We start from the raw sequence: 21,152 nt of genomic DNA on the forward strand, positions 1-21,152 counted from the left end.
TCCATCTGGCCAGTAGGGTCAACTGTCGCACAATGAGGAGAAACAGTCCCTGAAGATTTTGCCTCCCTAACCTGCAGGAGCACCAGAGCCAATGAGACACTCCCTGTGGAATCCCCAGTGAGGAACAGCAATTTTACACAGCCAGGGCACTTTCCTGCGATCCCCTAACTGTATGATTCACCCTGAACACCCCACGGCCATGCCTTTAAAAGACGAGGGAACCCCTCCTTGTAAAGTATTTGAAGGTTTTATGAATAATAAGTTTGATATTCTGCTGTTTTTGTTTATATAAAACATCCCTTAAATAACTCTTCAAGCTTTGTGAGTCACCTGTTTTCATTAATGTTTCAAAGTCATTCATATCCTAAGCCTTAAATTAACTGCTGTTTTGTAAAGGTGAAAAATGAAAAACAATTGCAAAATGAAAAACAAACATCTTCATAGGGAATTGTATTGCTCACTTCTAGCTGTGAAGAATGAACAGGTGTTTTTCTACTGCCAAAGTTCAAACTATCCGTACACATCAAAGACCGCTTGGCCTCTTGCTTTGCTGGCATGGGAAACAATAGAACTATATTAGTCTTTGCTAGAGCTTCAAACTGTGTTCTTTGTGGACAGGATAATTCTCCTGAAAGGGTTTAAGAAGCAGGGAGATTTTAATGAATGTGGGTGAGTGAGTAGGTAAGGGCTGCGAGTCATGCTTTTTAATTTTTGTTGGGTACATTTAGGTTGCCATGGTGTCTCCAGGGAGACGGGTAGAGATCAGCGCAAATATAGCCTTAGGACAAATTGTCTTATTTGCTCCCAGAACCGGTGAGAGTTCAGTCAGCTCCAAGAGATTATGGGTGAAAAAACTATAGCAGCAGGCCGAACATCTAGAGGCTTGTGGTTCTCCAGTGAGGAGCTGTCTGTCTGGGCATAATACTCCACAGACTTCACCTCTTTCATATCCTAAGGTTAATAATACTGTTGAATTTAAAAGTCATAGAAATACCTGCCTATTAAAACATTACATTCTCACACATTCCAGGACATCTTATTATCCCTAAGCATCCTCCCATGCTTAATAAACTGTCAGCTGACAAAAAGTCAGCAGTGATTGGGTATAGCTTTCAAAACTGAGTCAAATAATTAAAGATAAATGGCAGTCTTTCCATGTTTTTGGTTGTTTTGTAAAATGCAGAAGCTAAAGTTTCATATTCCACTACAATGTGCAGAGGATAAGCATTAACTTGGCACAGCAGTTAGGTCACTGGAAGCTGAACTGAAAGACATGGTAATGACTGCTGAAGACTTTTTCTTTGGCCTGATATTCATGTCTCTGTTTCAATATTCTAAACTGTTGTTAGCTTTTAGAGGGTGTCTACCATCTACCTGTGGGATGATGACCACTCTACTCAGAAACTGAATGGCTGAGTCAATGTGTTGATCTTTTTTGCTAAATAACACAGAGAGTAAATAGCTTCAAATTCTTCTTGTTTATCTTATTTGTTATTTTTAATGTTTTACTTTTTTATGGCATAGTTCTAATTTCAGTTACTCAACAGTATGTTTTTTCTTCTTACTTTTTCATTATAGTCTTTGTTAAGGTGCTTTGACCAGAGTCCTCACTTCTAGTTGCCAGCCATAGGCATTTAACCCATGCGATATCTGTCAAAGTGGTGTTATAGTAGTAAGAGTCAGCGCCATGTAGTTTGTGTGTATTGGCAGCAATACAAAAGGACATTTGATCCACAGTATCCGTTCACAAGATGGCGCTGGCTAGTATTGCTATATAGATACGATGACTGATCTACCTGTGTTACATATGACTGGTAACTAGATCTGAATAACAGCACCTTTAACACAGCGTATATGAAAAAGTAAAAACCCAACATGTGAAAAATTTAAATGCAAACTACGAATAAGAGTGAAGAGATGGGGAAAGTAACAAAAAAAAAACAAATACATTTTGATGCTTCCTGCACTTTATATTTGAAACAAAACATGTCTATCTTATAAATAAAACATGATTTCTGATGAGTTTTTATGTACATGCCTTCATGGTGCTGTGTTTCTGAGCTTCGCCTGACACACCAGAGGAAACTCTTCCACCTTAAGAGACATAGTCAACTGCGCATATTAACTAATTATACATTATGTTTTAATTAAAAGAAGAACACATTATTGTATTTTCTGAAGCATTCAAGCATAGAAGGTGTTGAAAAAGCCACAGTGACGACAAAACAAGGTAGGTGTATGTCTGGTTAGTTTTAGTGTCTAAATAACCTTGATAAACGGGACCCCAGGAAGCACCATCTCTGAAGGGTTGACCAGGAAGAACATGCAGGCCAGTGTCTTGAGTAATAAACTCTTCAGTCCAAGCACTGCTTTCCAAGCTCCTCGTTGACTGAGCGACAGTGTTCTGACAGCCATTAAGCACCTGTCTTAATAATACAGACGCTGCGGAGACAATGATGGATGATAGGGATTAAAACACTGACTGGCAGTGATGCCGGGGGAGAGACGGTCCTTTAACATTCCCTTTCAACAGGAAGAACCGAGTATATCATTTAGAATGCAGGAGTGTCTAAACAGCATTTTAATGTTCTGACAGAACCTGGGTCGGTTTCACTCATCTACAGTAAACAACACCATTACAAATGGCAAGCTTGTCAGTGCCGCTCACCCCCCACCACTGCTCTAAATGCAAGACCACAGCTATCAGTAGCATGAATACGTACACACAGATGGCCTTTACTGTGTATGCCCTTAGATTCTTATATTCTTATAGCTTGTGCTAAAGTATACCCACACAGTGTTTCATCATGTTTGATTAAGCACTTCTATAGAAAACATACAGTGCAGACAAAGACAGAGGCTATTATTTTATAACTTGCACTAAAGAAGATCAGACAGTATTCATACACCCACAGGTCATGGTGCATTCAGTAAGGTCCCAAACAAGTTACATCACAATCAGCGCTTCTCAAGATACATGTAAAACTTGGGACATACTTTTAAAAATAACCAGTGCTAAAAATGTCCTTTGATTACAACTTGATAACATTTTCATCACATTTAGACATGTCTTTAGGTATATGTAAAAATGTCTGAAATACCAACAGTCTGACAGACCATACACCCCCAGATTACCATATACTCAATAACTTGTGCTACTGTATGTATGTATGTATGGCTGCTTCCACTGTACCCTGTGGTGGAGTTGTGCATTCCGAGTGGGGGATAAAAATACTGCTATAGTTGATAGCTAAATAGATGGATTCATTCTCTGAGATGTTGTTTTTTCCTAGAGGAATACGGTGGAGGCTAGAAGGATTAGTTAGATAGAAATATGATGTACTTTTATTTAAAACGGACAGCATTTCAGCACTCAGTCCCTCTCTGAGAGATTTTATTTTCAGAATTGACTCACAGAATGTATGAACTGATAGTGACAGGAGTGCCCTTGAGGAAAGGATATAGGAACTGATGTAGACTAACTATTAATGATAGATTTACTCCATAAAAAGGTTAAGCGGTTTTGCTGAACAATAATACTAATTTTCTCTGTCCTTGTTTGTCCTCGTCCCTCATTTCCTAAAGGAATACTGTTTAGATATGAATAGATTGTTTTTATTTTTGTTTTCAGACTGGATTCAAAGTGAATTACAAGTCCATTCTTTTTTATTAAAAAGTAAAGACAGGGAACTAAATATGCAAATAAGCTAGACGTAATGTTACATGAATGGTATTGCATTTATAATACAGATGAATTTAGAAAGTTCAGCTTACTCAAATGGAATCCAGAAAGAATCTACATTCTTTCATGGATGCTTTTGGTTCTTGACCATAAATGTTAGAACTCCCCAAAAACTGCAATAAGAATGCAATGTGAGGGCAAAAAAAGAATTTGTATTTTGGGTGTGCAAGAATGGACAGTCACAGGATGGCTTGTAATTCCTCCTGCATCTTGTTTGATTCAATTATATCTGCACATTTTGAATAGAAATATATTTCTACACATTCACGTAGTTCACTGCCTCCTTGTACTAAGAGCTTGACTACAGTGGCCCCACCTCGCTTGTGTATCTGATTCACCTGCTGTTGTTATTTGGCTCTGCTGTCTACCATGCTGTTCTCTGTCTCTCTCCTGCAGAGGGGGAGGTGTATGCTCTCGGAGGAATGGGCTGTGACACATCTCCCCAGGCCCTTGTTCGAGTCTATGATCCGGGCAGGGACCAGTGGCAGCCCCTTCCCTCAATGCCCACTCCCAGGTATGGGGCCTCCTCCTTTCTTCGGGGGAACAAGATCTACGTGTTGGGTGAGTAGGGGTGATGATACCCTGGCATCTACAATGCACTACAATGAGCGTGCTTATCATACAGCAGGAAAAATCTTATTTTTCTATAAATGCGTCAGTGTTAATATGTGTACCTCACAACTGAGACAAAACAAAGATAATGCAGTTTGAATTTACCTGTCATTTAATAATCATCTACAAAGCTTAAAGAGTAAGTAGTGGGGTTTCGAAAAATAGTAAAACTAGTAAAAAACAAAAACAAAAAAAAAACCCTGTAAAAACAACAAACGTTTTGACTTTCGTCTTGTGCTGAAGATGTGGCAATGTTTGCACATTTTTACTAGTTCAAGCACTTAATCTTTCTTGAGTGTTTTAAGTGCTTTAAGTTACCGGTACTCAAGCAACATTTATCTAATTAATTATACTACATCGCATCTAATGTTGAGGTAAACCAAACCCATTTAAAATTTTGCATATATATTTTGAACAGAAAGCTGGTTTTGCTTGTTTGCAGACACCGGAATATGTGTACAATAAACAAACAAAGAAACTCTAATAATAATAATAATTATTATTATTATTACAGTTGATAGTGTAAGGATTATTGCTCACATTGCCAAACAGGTAACACAGCAGTAAGGACTCATGAACATGGAACACAAAGCCCACTTGTATTTCTATTTCTAAACTCCTTCTGCAGGTGTCAGGGACACGCCTCTGTTCTCAAACCCCAGTGCACTCGGCTGACATCTTGAAAATACCTTTGAAACAGACTTTACATTTAGAAGTGTAAAACATTGCCAGGATGTTGGTAGTGAAAAGAAAACTGTCAGGTACGTCATTTAAACATGTGTAGCAACACTTGGGGATGTATAACGCTATACTCTTCGAACCCTGCTACTTACTGTTTAAGGTAGTGTAGTTTCATGTAATCAGTCATTATGCAGCAACACCAGAAATACAGCCCAACCATGTACATTTTAGAGTACTTCCCTAAACCATTGAGTTATACTGCTAAGTGTGTCATTATAGCCGTACAGATATATGCAGTCTGTGCACCCTTTTCTCATAGTTTAGTTTAACCGTTCATTTCTTGACTTCTCTGAAGACACACTACATTACTGCAACCCTACAGTATGTACTAGTAGACCTCTCAATGGTGCGTTAGATTCCACTCTGTGCTGGTCTCTCACTTTGTTTAATTCTGTCATTCACCTGTCCCATAATTGTAATAACGCAAGATGGCACAGGATGTGGAACTCTTTCTGACCAGCAAAGACAACGTATTCAAAATGAAGATCGAGACTGCACCGTGCAGTCAACTGAAATGCAGCCAATGTTTGACACTGTCAAAAGTGTTCTGATCAGAATTGCCCAGTGTTTTTCTGATTTTCCATTGCTTAGGAACGATCAAATCAGACGCTGCATACTTTGAGTTTTTATCCCATCCCTAAATTATCATAAAAATCACTGCAAATAGGGACCCAGAACATCTCTCTGTACCATACCTAGACTGTACAGAAATAGATATGTTTTGCACAGCTAAAATGACCTGGATATAAACTTTAAAACAACTTAAAGTTGATTGATCATTAATTATGTTAATCAACCCCAGCCACCTGAACACAATCAACCTGGGCAGGTAGGGGAATTTAACCCCACCCCTGCCAATTTATAAAGGGCAGAGCTTTGCTCTGCCATACACCTCCCCCCATGTACAACGTACACCAGCCACAATTGGCCAACTCCCCCCTTCCCCCCCACCCTCCCCAAGGGTCCAATTATGTCCCTTGGGTGGGCTCTTTTGGTGGGCGGGGTTGATGTCAGAGCCCCCCCAAGCCTTCTTTGGTTGAGGGGGCCCCAGATCTCCAAGGTAATACGTCAACGGCGGTACAGCTCCCTCTAGTGGCAGAGGCAGCAACAGCAGCCCGGCTCCCTCTGGTGGCAGAGGCGGACCCTTGGGAGGCGACAGCAGCAGCGGACCCTCGGGAACCCTAGAAAACAAAAAGGAGACACCAGCAGCCCCAGGCGATGCGGAGCAGCAGGCAAACCCAGGTGATCCAAATGTGTCATCCCTGAGCGGAGCGGGCATGGCATACTGAGCAGTACAAGGCAGGCATCCTTGGGCCATAGCTCCTCCCCTCTGGGCTCTGGGAGCAGCGGCTCCTCCCCTCTGGGCTCTGGGAGCGGCAGCTCCTCCCCTCTGGGCTCTGGGAGCGGCAGCTCCTCCCCTCTGGGCTCTGGGACAGACAGACTGCAGCTCAAAAAAATATACTTTTATTATAAACACAAAAATAAAAGGGCACAAGGGCCAAAACAAAGGGATTTAAACAAAAAACACAAAACTTACAATAATAAAGATTTCCAGGCTGGGCGATGCCTTCACTGGATTTAGAAAATTCAAAAAATCACAAACAACTAACACCAACCTGCTTCCTCAGCTCCCTCCTCCTAATGGGAAGCAGAGGCCTCCTTTTATGTCAGGTGGCTGGGCGCTGATTGATCGTTAATTATGTTAATCAACTAATCAACCCGAGCCACCTGAACACAATCAACCCAGGCAGGTAGGGGAATTTAACCCCATCCCTGCCAATTTATAAAGGGCAGAGCTTTGCTCTGCCACAGTGCCTCAGTGTCGGTTCTGTCTCTACACTTCTGTTAGGCAATATTTTAAAAAACAAAAACTACAGCAGTGTATTAGTGGGGCAGCCACAGCGAAGTGATGGCTCTCACTAAGCAGGCATTGTGATGTAATAAATCATACAGCAACATAAACCCTGTTTTTTTATTTTTTTGTTTGTTTTTTTGCCAGTTTCAATAATTTGCTTTTAATCAGCAGTTTGGGAAGGTTGTGGATGTTTGTGAACAGTTTACCAGTTATTCAGATAGTTATTGAACAGTATATTTAGATTTCTATAGTAGTTGTAACTAACAAAACAATTCCATACACTTTGTCCACCATGCATACCATTCATTATGTACAGTGGGTTTCAAATGTGTAGGTTTTGAAAGAAGCACTTGTTTTAACGAACATGAATTTTCATTTTGAAACATATCTGGTACTACTCTATATTAAATAAATCTCTCTTTGCAAGTCTTGCTTTCATGCTATTTTGCACTTCCTGGGTCAGCTGGAGGAAGCATCCCCAACCCTTCACTGGCTTCTTTCCATTCGACAACCAGGTAGCTGCTTCCCCTGTTGACTGACATGCTTTCAGCTAACATGCTTTGACGAGAGAAGACTCTGCTGGGGTAAAATGACCCAGGAAGTAAATCAGTAAAAGGCTTCTTGTTATTATTTTGAACTGGGGCAGAAGTGCAACGGCATGCATCAAGGTGTTCTAGTGAACCTGTATTGTTTACCGAAAATGATACCATGATTAAAAAATGTAATTTCAAATGTGAAATGTAACTTTGTATAATTAATTGTCTTTCATTGCAGAGGGGTACATACACACACACACACACACACACACACACACACACACACACACACACACACACACACACACACACACACACACAGAGCCCAGTGTTAATTCTATTGCATACAATGTTGTTGTCAATCTTTAGAAGAGCATGGCAGGATATATAAGTCGTTTATTTCTGTGATAAAATGATAAACTGTTCTACTTGGCATTGGATTAATAGCTTAGCAGGCTTGGCCTGTAGCATTCCTATTTCCACTTAGACAGTAGGAATGCATTTGCAGGAGTGCAGCACATGTGACATTTTCACACTATATAGCTCCATATGGCAAAGTATTTTAGTTCCAATATTTGGAATGCGGGGAACTGAATCTTCTGTTCAACACCTTTGTAATTTTTCTAGCTCTTTTGTTATTGTTAATATTTAAATAAAAATGGTATTTAAATATATATATATATATATATATATATATATATATATATATATATATATATATATATATATACAGAATCAGAGTCCACTAATTTGTGTGAATACACATTCAGAAGTGCATTATTCAAATCTATACAGATTGTAACATACAAATTCAGAAACTATTTAATTTTTTTCAAACTATAATCCTTTTACGGTTTAAACACGTGCCATCTGCAGTTATAAATTGCCATGTTTCCATCTATACCCCGTAGCAGGCTGTAAAATCCTTCATCTCAAACTGGGGCGCCCTACTGCTAGCTCCATCTGCCGTCTCCAGCCCAGACTGACGCCAGATGTTACTCACCCATCGAAGAGCACTTTTATTCATCACATTTGTACATAATTCCTATTGATAAAATCCTTTCACCTCCCTTTAATAGTTCCATGATCATATAGTTCATTGACAGCATTGCTTCCCTCCTGCAGGCACTGGCTGGCATAATGATAATTTTTTGTTGGAAAAAATTGTCTTTATTTGATCAGGTGGGAAATAGTCCCACTGCTTCATCTTTCACAGAATGAGTGAACATAAAATAACTTACATTTAAAACGAAGTAAAAACAAAACATCGATAAAGCAAACAGAAATAGACTTATTTGACAAGTGACTCCTCCCTTTTGCAGTAGGTCTGTTTATATACACACCCACCTAGTCACATGACTACGAGGGCCCAAACAGAAAATGAGGTCTTTGATAAATTTTACATGTTAGGGGGCAAAATACATTCTTTTTACACAAACGCAAATAACAATGAAGTAAAAACCCTGTCACACTCCCTCCATCAGAGAGTTAACACCTGCCTCTTGTGTCTTTCAAATTTGATGCTTACAAGGTAGCTTTCTCCATCAGAGTGACTCAGAAAGAACTGATTTCAAGCCCTTGCGTGCCGTTTTCATGTTGCCTGGTAAGAGAAGAGGTTTTGATAGAGACATCATGTTGAAGACGTATATGGTACGGTAGATACACTGACTGGCTAGCACACTGAACATGTTGCATGATACAAAAGGTACAAATGATGTGATCACGTAGACCTTTGATAAGCTGTGCTATAGTTAACTATTCAAAGCAGAAGGATTTCATTGACTTCACTTGGGGACTTGTCTGTTTCCCACCTACAGGCAGTAATGCTTGTACCCTTATGGAAAAAACATATATTGTATTTTTCATATATAGAAACTAGCCCCTCTTATATAGATTTAAAATATATGGGAGATATTTAAAATATATTTTAGTCTGCTGTCCATATATTTATTTTATATGTTGAAAATATATGTTACACCATATATTTTCAATAGTCTGTAATCCATATAGAATAAATATGTGGATACAGACTAAAATCTATTTTAAATATGTCCCATATATATATATATATATATATATATATATATATATATATATATATATATATATATATATATATACAGTGCCTTGCAAAAGTATTCAGACCCCTGACCAATTCTCTCGATATTTTATTTTAAAACACTTAAACTCAAAATCAATTACTGTAAGGTGATATTGATTTTATGCTCTTTGGTCTTCATTTTCCTTCAGATTCACAGCCTTACCAATGATCCTTTAACAGTAGGGTTTTTATCCAGAAAATGTGACAGCAACTTTAATGGTTCACAGGTGGAGGCCAATGGTAAGGTAATTGTGTCCTCGTTAGGGCAATTTCTTTCATCGGTGCAAACTGGGAGCTTCCACAGCACAGGGGTTGAATACTTATGCAAGCAAGATATTTCAGTTTTTTATTTTTCTTAAAAATATTTCCCAACATAAAACCAATGTCACCTTACAATAATTGATTTTGAGTTTAAGTGTTTTAAAATAAAATATCGAACAGAACAAAATTTCAATGTACCATTTGTAATTCAGTAATATGAGAGAATTGGTCAGGGGTCTGAATACTTTTGCAAGGCACTGTAAGCTCTGGAAAAAATTAAGAGACCACTGCAAAATTATCAGTTTCTCTGGTTTTACTATTTATAGGTATGTGTTTGGGTAAAGTGAACATTTTTGTTTTATTCTATAAACTACTGACAACATTTCTCCCAAATTCCAAATAAAAATATTGTCATTTAGAGCATTTATTTGCAGAAAATGACAACTGGTCAAAATAACCAAAAAGATGCAGTGTTGTCAGACCTCGAATAATGCAAAGAAAATAAGTTCATATTCATTTTTAAACAAAACAATACTAATGTTTTAACTTAGGAAGAGTTCAGAAATCAATATTTGGTAGAACAACCCTGATTTTCAAGTACAGCTTTCACACGTCTTGGCATGCTCTCCACCAGTCTTTCACATTGATGTTGGGTGACTTTATGCCACTCCTGGTGCAAAAATTCAAGCAGCTCGGCTTTGTTTGATGGCTTGTGACCATCCACCTTCCTCTTGATCACATTCCAGAGGTTTTCAATGGGGTTCAGGTCTGGAGATTGGGCTGGCCATGACAGGGTCTTGATCTGGTGGTCCTCCATCCACACCTTACTTGACCTGGCTGTGTGGCATGGAGCATTGTCCTGCTGGAAAAAACAATCCTCAGAGTTGGGGAACATTGTCAGAGCAGAAGGAAGCAAGTTTTCTTCTAGGACAACCTTGTATTTGGCTTGATTCATGCGCCCTTCACAAAGACAAATCTGCCCGATTCCAGCCTTGCTGAAGCACCCCCAGATGAGTCCAATTTTCAGCTTTGCCCAACACCTGGTCGTCTAATGGTTAGACGGAGACCTGGAGAGGTCTACAAGCCACAGTGTCTCGCACCCACTGTGAAATGTGGTGGAAGATCGGTGATGATCTGGGGGTGCTTCAGCAAGGCTGGAATCGGGCAGCTTTGGCATGTATCAAGCCAAGTACAAGGTTGTCCTGGAAGAAAACTTGCTTCCTTCTCCTCTGACAATGTTCCCCAACTCTGAGGATTGGTTTTTCCAGCAGGAAAATGCTCCATGCCACACAGCCAGGTCAATCAAGGTGTGGATGGAGGACCACCAGAACTAGACCCTGTCATGGCCAGCCCAATCTCCAGACCTGAACCCCATTGAAAACCTCTGGAATGTGATCAAGAGGAAGATGGATGGTCACAAGCCATCAAACAAAGCCGAGCTGCTTGAATTTTTGCACCAGGAGTGGCATAAAGTCACCCAACATCAATGTGAAAGACTAGTGGAGAGCATGCCAAGACGTGTGAAAGCTGTACTTGAAAATCAGGGTTGTTCTACCAAATATTGATTTCTGAACTCTTCCTAAGTTAAAACATTAGTATTGTTTTGTTTAAAAATGAATATGAACTTATTTTCTTTGCATTATTCGAGGTCTGACAACACTGCATCTTTTTGGTTATTTTGACCAGTTGTCATTATCAATGTGAAAGACTGGTGGAGAGCATGCCAAGACGCGTGAAAGCTGTGCTTGAAAATCAGGGTTATTCCACCAAATATTGATTTCTGAACTCTTCCAAAGTTAAAACATTAGTATTGTGTTGTTTAAAAATGAATATGAACCAGAGAAAGTGATAATTTTGCAGTGGTCTCTTAATTTTTTCCAGAGCTGTATATATATATATATATATATATATATATATATATATATATATATATATATATATATATATATATATAGGGGGTCAATTTCTATATATTAAAAGTATAGCAATCATACTTTTCTACTATATATTAAAAATATATGTTTGTTCCATAAGGGTAATGTTTTCCATAAAGAACAAACACATTACATTTATATTTTGAGACTCCTTGACTACACCTGCGTGGAATGATAAATAGTTTTTTCTATTGCAGTTCATAGAATGGCAGGTATACAAAATCATTTTTGATTCAGAACCACCACCAAAGGACTGCTGCAGTGCTGCCCTACGTGCATCGGTATCCTGTGAGCCAAGCAGAATTATTTCCATACAGATACAGTGGTGTCAGATACCATTAAAATGAGCCTTTTGTATCTCACACACAGCATGCTTAAATTCCATATGCTTTCATGCTGTTTGATGCCTGTCAGCTTGGGTCAGTGTATGTTCTCTACACTTCAGTGGAACAAAATAATTGTTGGAATGTAAGTATATTGAAGAGCATCAAACATCAGATCTTAACCAATGTATTCTTCTTTGTGTTTAGATTCACTTTAAAGTAATTATAGCTAACATTTTCACCACCTTGCACATCCATTCATTATATAGGTCCCAAATGTGCAGTTTTCAAAGGAGCACAATATAGCACACATGTATTTTCATTTTAAAACATGATATCTGGTACTACAGTAGTTTAAAAGATATATGTTTGCAAGCCATGCTTTTAGACTGCACTTCCTGGGTCATTTCACCCAGAAGGTGAAATTGTCCCCACCTCTTCACTGGCTTCTTTCCTGTCAATAACCAATCAGTTGCTTGCGCTACTGACTGACATGCTTACAGCCAGTAACAGGCTTTGACCCAGACAATGGGGGTGAAATGACCAAGGAAGTCAAGCAGAACAGACTTCCTTACAGGCAAGGCAAGAAAACTGAGAACTTCCCTTAACCTAGTGTAGTACTGTTTCTGTTTTAAAATAAAAATACATGTTTGCTATGACTTGTTTTCCTTTTAAAAACTACACCTGAGACCTTTGAAGCTAACTGAAGTGCAAGTTATGGAATTATTCTGTTAGCTACAATTACTCTGAAGTTTACAGCTCCTCACTCAAAGATGCTCCCAAACATGCCTTCTTTTTCAGTTCAGACAGTTTTGCAGTTATGTGCGTCCCAAGAAAAAAAAAAAAAAAGTGACCTTGACCTTGATTAGCTGCCCTATGAAACATTTTATCATTAATACTGCACTTGTATAAAGATACATTAACAATAAACTGTCAATATCCAGTTCTGTTTGCGGTTGTCTTCTTAGGTGGAAGACAAGGGAAACTCCCTGTGACTGCATTCGAAGCCTTTGACCTGGAAGTGAAAAGCTGGACCCGCTTTCCCAGCATCCCGAGTCGGCGTGCCTTTGCCAGCTGTGCCATGGCGGACAAGTCTTTCTTCAGCCTGGGGGGGCTCCAGCAGCCGGGACCCCACAACTTCTACTCGCGCCCTCACTTCGTCAGCACCGTCGAGGTGTACGACACAGAGCTGGGTGAGCAACTCCACGGGGTTGATTTGTGAAAACTTTCATGTGGTCGTGCTGGTTTAAGAGACTGTAATTCTGGGTTTGCTTGTTCAAGAAGAAATAGCATAAATACATGTTGGTAAGCTTTGCTGTCTATACTCGTGTGTGTACCTGGCTGCTGTCAGCCTACACTCATTAAAAGTGAAGGACAGATCTGGAAGTTGTTATGAGAACTTCTCCTTATAGTTGCATGAGCTCTGCTTCAATCCTGACCTGAACACTGCCTGTCAGACTGACATTTGTGATGAATTCTGTTTTATGATGATGAAATATCCACTGGAGGCTCGGTCAGGAACACCTAATTTATGTAGCTTCTGAACGGAGTGGGACCCAAACCTAGATCTCCCGGAGTGTCGGGTCTGGCAGACCAGCTGTGTATGAAACGCCTTTACCAAATCCCAACTCCGTCTCACTGGGAGTTACTGGGACTGTCAGCAGGGTTTGCCAGTTCATTTCACTGAGAGAAGTGTGGCTAACTATTGCAGTTAACGATGCTTTCCAATTTTTATACTACATTTATATATTTATCTGGGTTGACCATATTTTCCTACTTTACAGTGGTTAGCAGTGATTCACCATGATTGCCTGTGCTTAAACTGGAAAGCATGGTTACCTGTTACCTTAACTGATTCCTGACCAGCTTTCTTGAACATTTCCACTAGTGCTGCGTCGGTTAGAATTGTCAGAAAGCTTTTAAGAGGTATTTATTTAAGGAAGGTGGGGGGGGTAAAGGGACCCCCCCTGTTGCCTCCCACCACCAGCAGCTGCCAGCACGAACCCTCTTCTAAAAAATACCCCTGATGAGGGAAATCAGAGCTGCTGGTACCATCTTGTGCAAGAATGATTTAAACACATCACTAATAACAGTCAGTTGTTACTGTTTTGAGAATGCCTCTCGATTACTATTACCAAAGTAGCTTGGTAAAAACTACCCGTCACCTCAGTTAATCACCACAATCCCATTGCTTTCATAAAACTCTGCAACTGCTTGCTATCTGGGTGTTTTAATCTTGTCACTGGTTGTACATTTTTCTTTTAATTTTGTCACATTGGGCAGCCAACAGAAGATTACCACCAATGTGGTTTAGTTCCAAGATAAATCACTTACAAAAAAGTACTATTAGTACTGCAAAATTATTGACTTTTTACTACAGCAGTACTAATAAAGCCAACAATCTTGGTCAAATACTTATGGTAGCAGTGCCAGATTTAAAGCAGGTATGACTACAGATGTAATATGTGTTTATTCCTGTACACATTATAGAAGGCTTTTGATGTTTGCCATCATTCTAAATGGTTATTTGTCTTGGGTCTTATTGTCTGCTGTACTGTAATGACAAGGCCTGGCATTAGCTATAATACACTAACCCTAACCCTAATCATTTGTCTCAATACAATCTGAAATGGATTGTGAAATAAATGGGACATTGTGACGGAAATATGAGTTCTGGTGATGAATCTTCCTCCCAACCTGTGAGGGCGCTAAAGAACGGGAGGAGAAGCATCTGGAAGGGCTGGCCTGACAGTTCGTTTCCGGGTCAGGGAAGTGGGTCAGCCTGGATGGAAGCGCGACTCTGTTGTAAGACCGTATTGATTTGAGAGATAAACGAGAGGCAGCTGCAAGTAATAAGGCAGCTGCAACCGTTTATCTCGATATCATGCGGGATTACATATAGGGGCCAGGGTAACGCTGGTCTTCTCCTTCGTTTGGGTAAATGTTCGGAGAGAGAAGGAGCGAGAGAGGAGCTCTCGTTGTTCAAAGAGAATTACGTGTTGTGTTTTGTTGTGTTTGTTTTGTAATTGTCTGCGTTTTGCACCACCAGACAGTTAACTCACCTATCCGGAGCTGTCGACCAGGGTCAGCACAATCCGGATCACCACTGCACGGAACCGTCACGAAATACAGTGTCTTCACCCACCACAAGCACGTCTGCACTCACCCAGGACTGGTGACCGTGTGTTCGTTTTGTTCGGGACTGTGTCTGTGTTATTGCTATCCCCGTGCTTTACACATTGTTGTGTATAGCCGGGGATTTATTATTTAACGGTCACCAGACCTGGATTATAAATAAAAGCACCTTTTCACTGGAAACTGTTGTCTGCCTGTCACTCCTGCATCGCATCACCGTTTTACCTGTTCCCCTCCACTAGCCACTTTGCCACAGACATATACTGTCAATGGCCACTTTTCATACATGAGATGTTATTTTCAAAATATTAGAATTTATTTTGTAAATTATTGACATCCTATATATTGTTTCATACATTTTGTAATACATTCTGTCATGGTTTAGAGTCACAGTAGTTAATTTGCCTATAAACCTTATGTAATATATAATAAAAACTTACAGGTAGGGTCTCCATAGCAACAAGCACTCCCCTGTATCCAATGTGCAAAAAGGAATCCAAATTTAACTTTAAACTTCATATGATTTGTTGTAGTAACTCAATGTCTGGGTCACTGAATAGATATTGCTCTGGAAATGTCTTGCATGTTTGTGGTTAGTTGCAGTGATTAATATTTTCTAAAAAGACTCTTAACTGGTGGTTGAGATTGCAGAGTATGCATGCTTAGTTCCTTCAACAGAAACGTGCTTCATGCTCCAGGACTGAGAAAAAGGACAATTGTATATCTCGAGGGTCCAGCCATTTCTGTGTCTGATGTTCCAGGTTTTATCAAGCTCCCTAGCCCTGCAGCTCCCTCTGAGTAGAATACGCTGAAGCGGCTTACTCAGGCAAGCTAAACCAAGGTAATTGAAATGGCTGTAAAGTGAAAAATGTGACAGGCATGTTTGAACAGCAAAAGCGCAGGGGGATACGGCCAGGGGGTTAATCCACTTTCACTAAGGAGGACTTAACATTGGATTGCCCAACGCCTCCAAGATGAAGCGATCAAATAAACTGAATAAGAATACAACTGTATGAGAAATACAGTTTGTTTCACAAATTTACCTTTACTTGGAGAGAAAGCTTTAGTAGGTCCACCTAAATTGGTTTGCCTCTTGCTCGAGTAATCTCTGCTTTCAGAATCTGCCAGAAAGTGCATTCATTCCACGCTTGGTAAGGTAGTCATAGCCAGTTCTAAAGCTCTCAAAGCAGATGATTAGCTGTGGTATGTATTCTTTTTCAGAATATTGCTAGGGCAGCGTTTAACTGTTTCTTAGCTTACTAACAGTGGTTTCTATTTGGAAAATGGCTGGCATCATCATCATTTTTGTACAGGATTTGAAGGACATAAAGCTAATGAAATAATTCCAGTAAATCTTTAGCTCTCAAGCATTATCATCTTTCCGTAGGTCTCACATTTTCCATCAGCAACAATAACGGAATAAGTATTTTTTTGTAGCAATTAGTGAGGGAAAATGGACCACTTTTCCATGCACATATTTATTATTTGTTTATTTAGCAGAGCCTTTATCCAAGGCGAGTTACAGAGACTAGTGGGTGTGAACTATGCATGAGCTGCAAAGTCGCTCACACAACATCTTACCTGAAAGATGGAGCACAAAGAGGTTAAGATCACCAGTTCAAATCCCACCTCTGCTGCTGCCACTGACTGACTCACTGTATGACCCTGAGCAAGTCGCTTAACCTCCTTGTGCTCCATCCTGTGGATGAGATGTTAAATCAATGTCCTATTGTAAGTGACTCTGCATATAATTCAGAGTTCACAGCCTGCCTCTGTAAAGCGCTTTGTGATGTTAGTCCACTATGAAAAGTGCTATATAAAGATATTATTATTAAGTGACTTGATCAGGGTCTAACAGTGAGTGATCCAGGAATTGAACCAGGCTACAAGACCTATTCAAGCCCTCCTGGCTACAAGCCCTATTTTTTAACCACTGGACCACATGGCATCCCAGTCATAAGGTCACCCAATTTATCTTACCCATGGACATAATTTATAATGATATGAAAAAGTGGTTAAATGAAAAGTGCTTAAATGAAACTGACAGAATAGATTTAGACTAATATTACTTCAGTAAAGCATGATTCTTTCAAGTATTTGAAGTCAAGAAGAAGGTCAAATTGAATACATGTATATCCCGTTCAAATAAATATGTATTTGTTTGATGACAACTAAACATATTTATCAATAACAAAGAGCATCCCTGCCCGCAGGCTATGGTGAATATACTATATATTGTGTAAGGTTTAGCAACGGGTCAAAGCCCTTGCTCTTCACCCGTTGAGGTATAGTTTGAATCTGTATGAGGTATCCACTTACAGTGGACTAATCCATTCATGGTAAAAACACCACACAATTTGGCTCATCTTCCACCTTTGCAGTAGGTTTTAAAAGAAAAGACCAATTAATCATGAAGACTGACTACCACCCTTACCCTCTACAAGGGTGATTGGTGTGGCTCACTCACGTTGTCACTTATCTGTGCTTTTCCAGTTCGAGGATTATTAGGGTTGACTTCAGGCTCCTGTGTTGCTACAGTCACTTTGCAGTCCCACCACCAGCCCTACTAAACGGAAGTGTTTTCAGTCGTAGAGAAAGCTTGACAGAACCGGTATCGAAATGCTAATTGGATGCTGTTTGGGAAGACAAATAGCAGACTGTTCAATATATTGCCTTCTCAGTGTGTGTGTATTGTCAGTCATGACACAGGGAACAAAAGAAGGAAGGTTTTTGATGTTTTGTTTTGCTGTTAATAATTATCTTTGAAAATGTAAATCAGTGTGTCTGCTCATAAAGCATTATTTCAAACTCACAGTGGAATTCTGTTCTAAAAATCTACAGTTAATTTTACTTAACACCATTACAGTCAAGGTTTTTCTTTCTTTCTTATTTTTTTTTTTTTTATCAATATATGTAGTCTGGTTGCTCTTCGCCAGAGACACAATGTCCTTTTGGTAATGTGGTGACCAGAACTGAATGCAATAATCTAAGTGTGGTCTCACCACTGCGTTTTATATTGATCTAAGTCGTTGTTGTAGATAATAAATAACAGAGGTCCCAGCGCAGAACCCTGCAGCGCCCCCCTGAGTACGTACCCCTAATTAGAGGTTTCTTCTCTTACAAGCACTCTCTGTGTCTTTAGTTTTGTCTTTCTTGTGGCACTTTGTCAAAGGCTTTTTCGAAAGGTATTTATATCATACACTGTTTTGTATCCTTCCTTGCAGTAACTTCTTCAAAGAGGTTTGAAGAACCTAGTGGGCTGTTTCTTATTCACAGTATATATACTCCTATAATCCTATAATTGATCTTTTTTTTACATGTTATGGAGTTAAGGCTAACCGGTCTGTAGTTTCCTGGTTTTGTCTTTTTGTATATGGGAGCACGTTTGCACTCCGACAGGTGCATGTCCTGCATGATATGAGGAGTGGTGGAAAAGAAATGCAGCTAACACGGGGGGGGGGGGGACAGAAACCATTGGGATTACATCTTTTAATACGTCCTCAAAATAAGGTTTATATTTTCTGGCAATCTTGTACTGTTTGCCTATTAATCTGTAGACGGTTGCTGCTACAATTTCATTTATACGTTTGACCCTCAGCTGACTTGACATTTTTTGAGGGAATATTTGAACCAATACCACTGAGATTTATTTTCATATATTGACACACCAGAGGTATCAAAATCATCTATAATAGTACAATATCATTGTTCTGCCATATCAGGATTACTTTACAATGCTTTAAATCCAATGTGATAGCGTTGCTGTGAACGGCTAATGCTTCTACTAGGGTTTCATCAAGCTTTGGAAGATCAATCAGACTAATCCCAGGGCTTAAAGGAATGAGCTATGAGGATAGGTTGAAAGCACTGAATCTATTTAGCTGATAACAAAGACTTGATTGAAGTCTTTAAAATCTTAAAAGGATTTGACAAAGTTAATCCGAAGCAATACTTTAAGAGCAACACAAAAACCAGGACCAGAGGACACAGCTGGAAACTAAGTGGAGAGAGGACAGAGGGACATAATGGTGAGCTTGAGGAATGGGTTACCTAGGGTTACCTGTTGTTGATGTTGAATCACCTGGAGCCTTTAAGACTGAACTTGGCAACATTTTGAGATCAATCAGCAGCTAGGACCCTGACGAGCATAGGTGGACTGAATGGCCTCTTGTTTGTCAATGCACTTACTATATGTTCTTATAATGGCATCATGATGGCATTGAAACATATGAGTAATGGTGCTTTGCTGTGCATGGGCAGTTTGTTTCATGGTGACAGTCTGAGATGTGTGCTGCTCCGGGGTGCTTGTCCTGACCTGATGCAGGCTGTTTTTCTCCACTTGTCCCCTGGCTCCCGGTAGGTGGTATTCATAGCTGATTTCCCTGGTTGTTTACTGAGACATGTTGTATCAACACTGAAGACAGGGCCAGGGAAGCAGGTCGCACTAACGACTGCCTGCTGGCAGTTACTGTGCCCTCCCTTCCAGACTTGGAAAACTGTGATGAACAAGAGAAAGACTTACTTATGAGTTACTAAAAATGTATTTCAAAGTCTTTGAGGATTAAATTAATTTATACACATTTCTATACAAGAAACAACAGCCCTAAATGTAAAAAAGTATGTGGGTGTTGGGAATATAGGTTTGGTAGGGATGGAGTTAATTTGGGTATTTGCCGACAACCGTTTTCCAGTTAATGCTAAATGGTGCTATTTGGGGAGTGGCCACCTGTGTAAAAAGCAACCAGAAATCTTTTGTGGGTTGATGGAGTAGGTAAGTGTTTATTTTGATCTGTGTGTTGCTGTTTAGTCTACAAAGTTCAGTGAAGGTTCTGCCCAGCCTGGACAATTTTTTGTTGTGTTTTGTTTGAATTTTTGTTTTGGCCCTCATGTCTGTTATTTTGTTGTTTGCGTTTGTTATTAAAAGTGTACAACAGGGTTGAACTGCAGCTCCAAACCTCTGAGTCTCATTACTGACGCTACCCTGCTGCAAAGACAATAACAAGCGTCAGCTCCTGGAGCCTCCACCAGTGAGTAGCATTCGCTCAGAATTGTGTTTGTGGTGTTTTCAGTTGATTGCCTTCTGCAGTTCACCTCCTCCAACCTCCGTGGTGGAAGTGGGGGAGCTAGACCTTAGGGAATGGACACGTCTCCCTCCAGGACCATTTCAACACAGATCTTTTGAGCTGTTATGAGGAATGTATTCATTAAAAAAAAAATAAAAAAGCTGCAAAATTTAAACCTTTTTTTTTTTTTTTTTAATGTTGTGTTCATTTGGAGCACAGCACACAGTCACGATAAAGAATCAAGAAGCGCAGTTAACCTATTAAATGACGGGTGAAATACAATTCAAAGCTGCTGCAGTATGTTCACTGTTTTGTTATTTCGAACCTTTTCAGAAAACTAACATTAAGCTTTGAAGCTGCCGTGTCCAGTGCAAACCTTTATCATTTGTAGGTGAAAAAAGCTAAAATAAAGGTTTCTACATTTAAGATATATAAACCCATGAGATTTTCGGTCCAGGGCTTTCCATAATCTCTGCAATTAAGAAAACACTACACAAAATAATAAATTAATATCCAAAGTAGCACTAAAATGTTCAATAAAAAGTCTCAATTATGGATTATAGCGTAACAGGAAAGCGTAATCAATCAAACTACCAGTATGTCATTGCTCCTCTGCCCTGCCCTAGTTAAGACGCCTCAAACACAACAGTATACACTGTAAAATCGGAGGTGTTGTTTTTGGATGTTGGCTATTTTATTGGATGAATATAATTTTTCCTGCAGTTACATGTGTAAGGTCGATACACACCAGACCAATGCAATTCTTCATGGGACGACAAGATACTTTCGCAGCAACATGACCAGACAGACACGATGCGACGGATCTGAAAACTGCCAGATCTGTAAAAA

General features: G+C 39.6%; 1 protein-coding gene across 1 annotated transcript in view; it reads left to right on the forward strand.

The window, feature by feature from the left end:
- LOC121298501 (kelch domain-containing protein 8B-like) overlaps positions 1 to 21,152 on the forward strand; it is a 92,316-nt gene that overhangs the window by 41,773 nt on the left and 29,391 nt on the right. The window contains exons 3-4 of the mRNA XM_041225644.1: positions 4,139 to 4,303; positions 13,074 to 13,298. Coding sequence (XP_041081578.1) covers positions 4,139 to 4,303; positions 13,074 to 13,298 — 390 coding nt within the window. The remainder of the gene's footprint in view (positions 1 to 4,138; positions 4,304 to 13,073; positions 13,299 to 21,152) is intronic.

Source organism: Polyodon spathula, chromosome 23, assembly GCF_017654505.1.
Source record: "Polyodon spathula isolate WHYD16114869_AA chromosome 23, ASM1765450v1, whole genome shotgun sequence".
NCBI lineage: Eukaryota > Metazoa > Chordata > Actinopteri > Acipenseriformes > Polyodontidae > Polyodon > Polyodon spathula.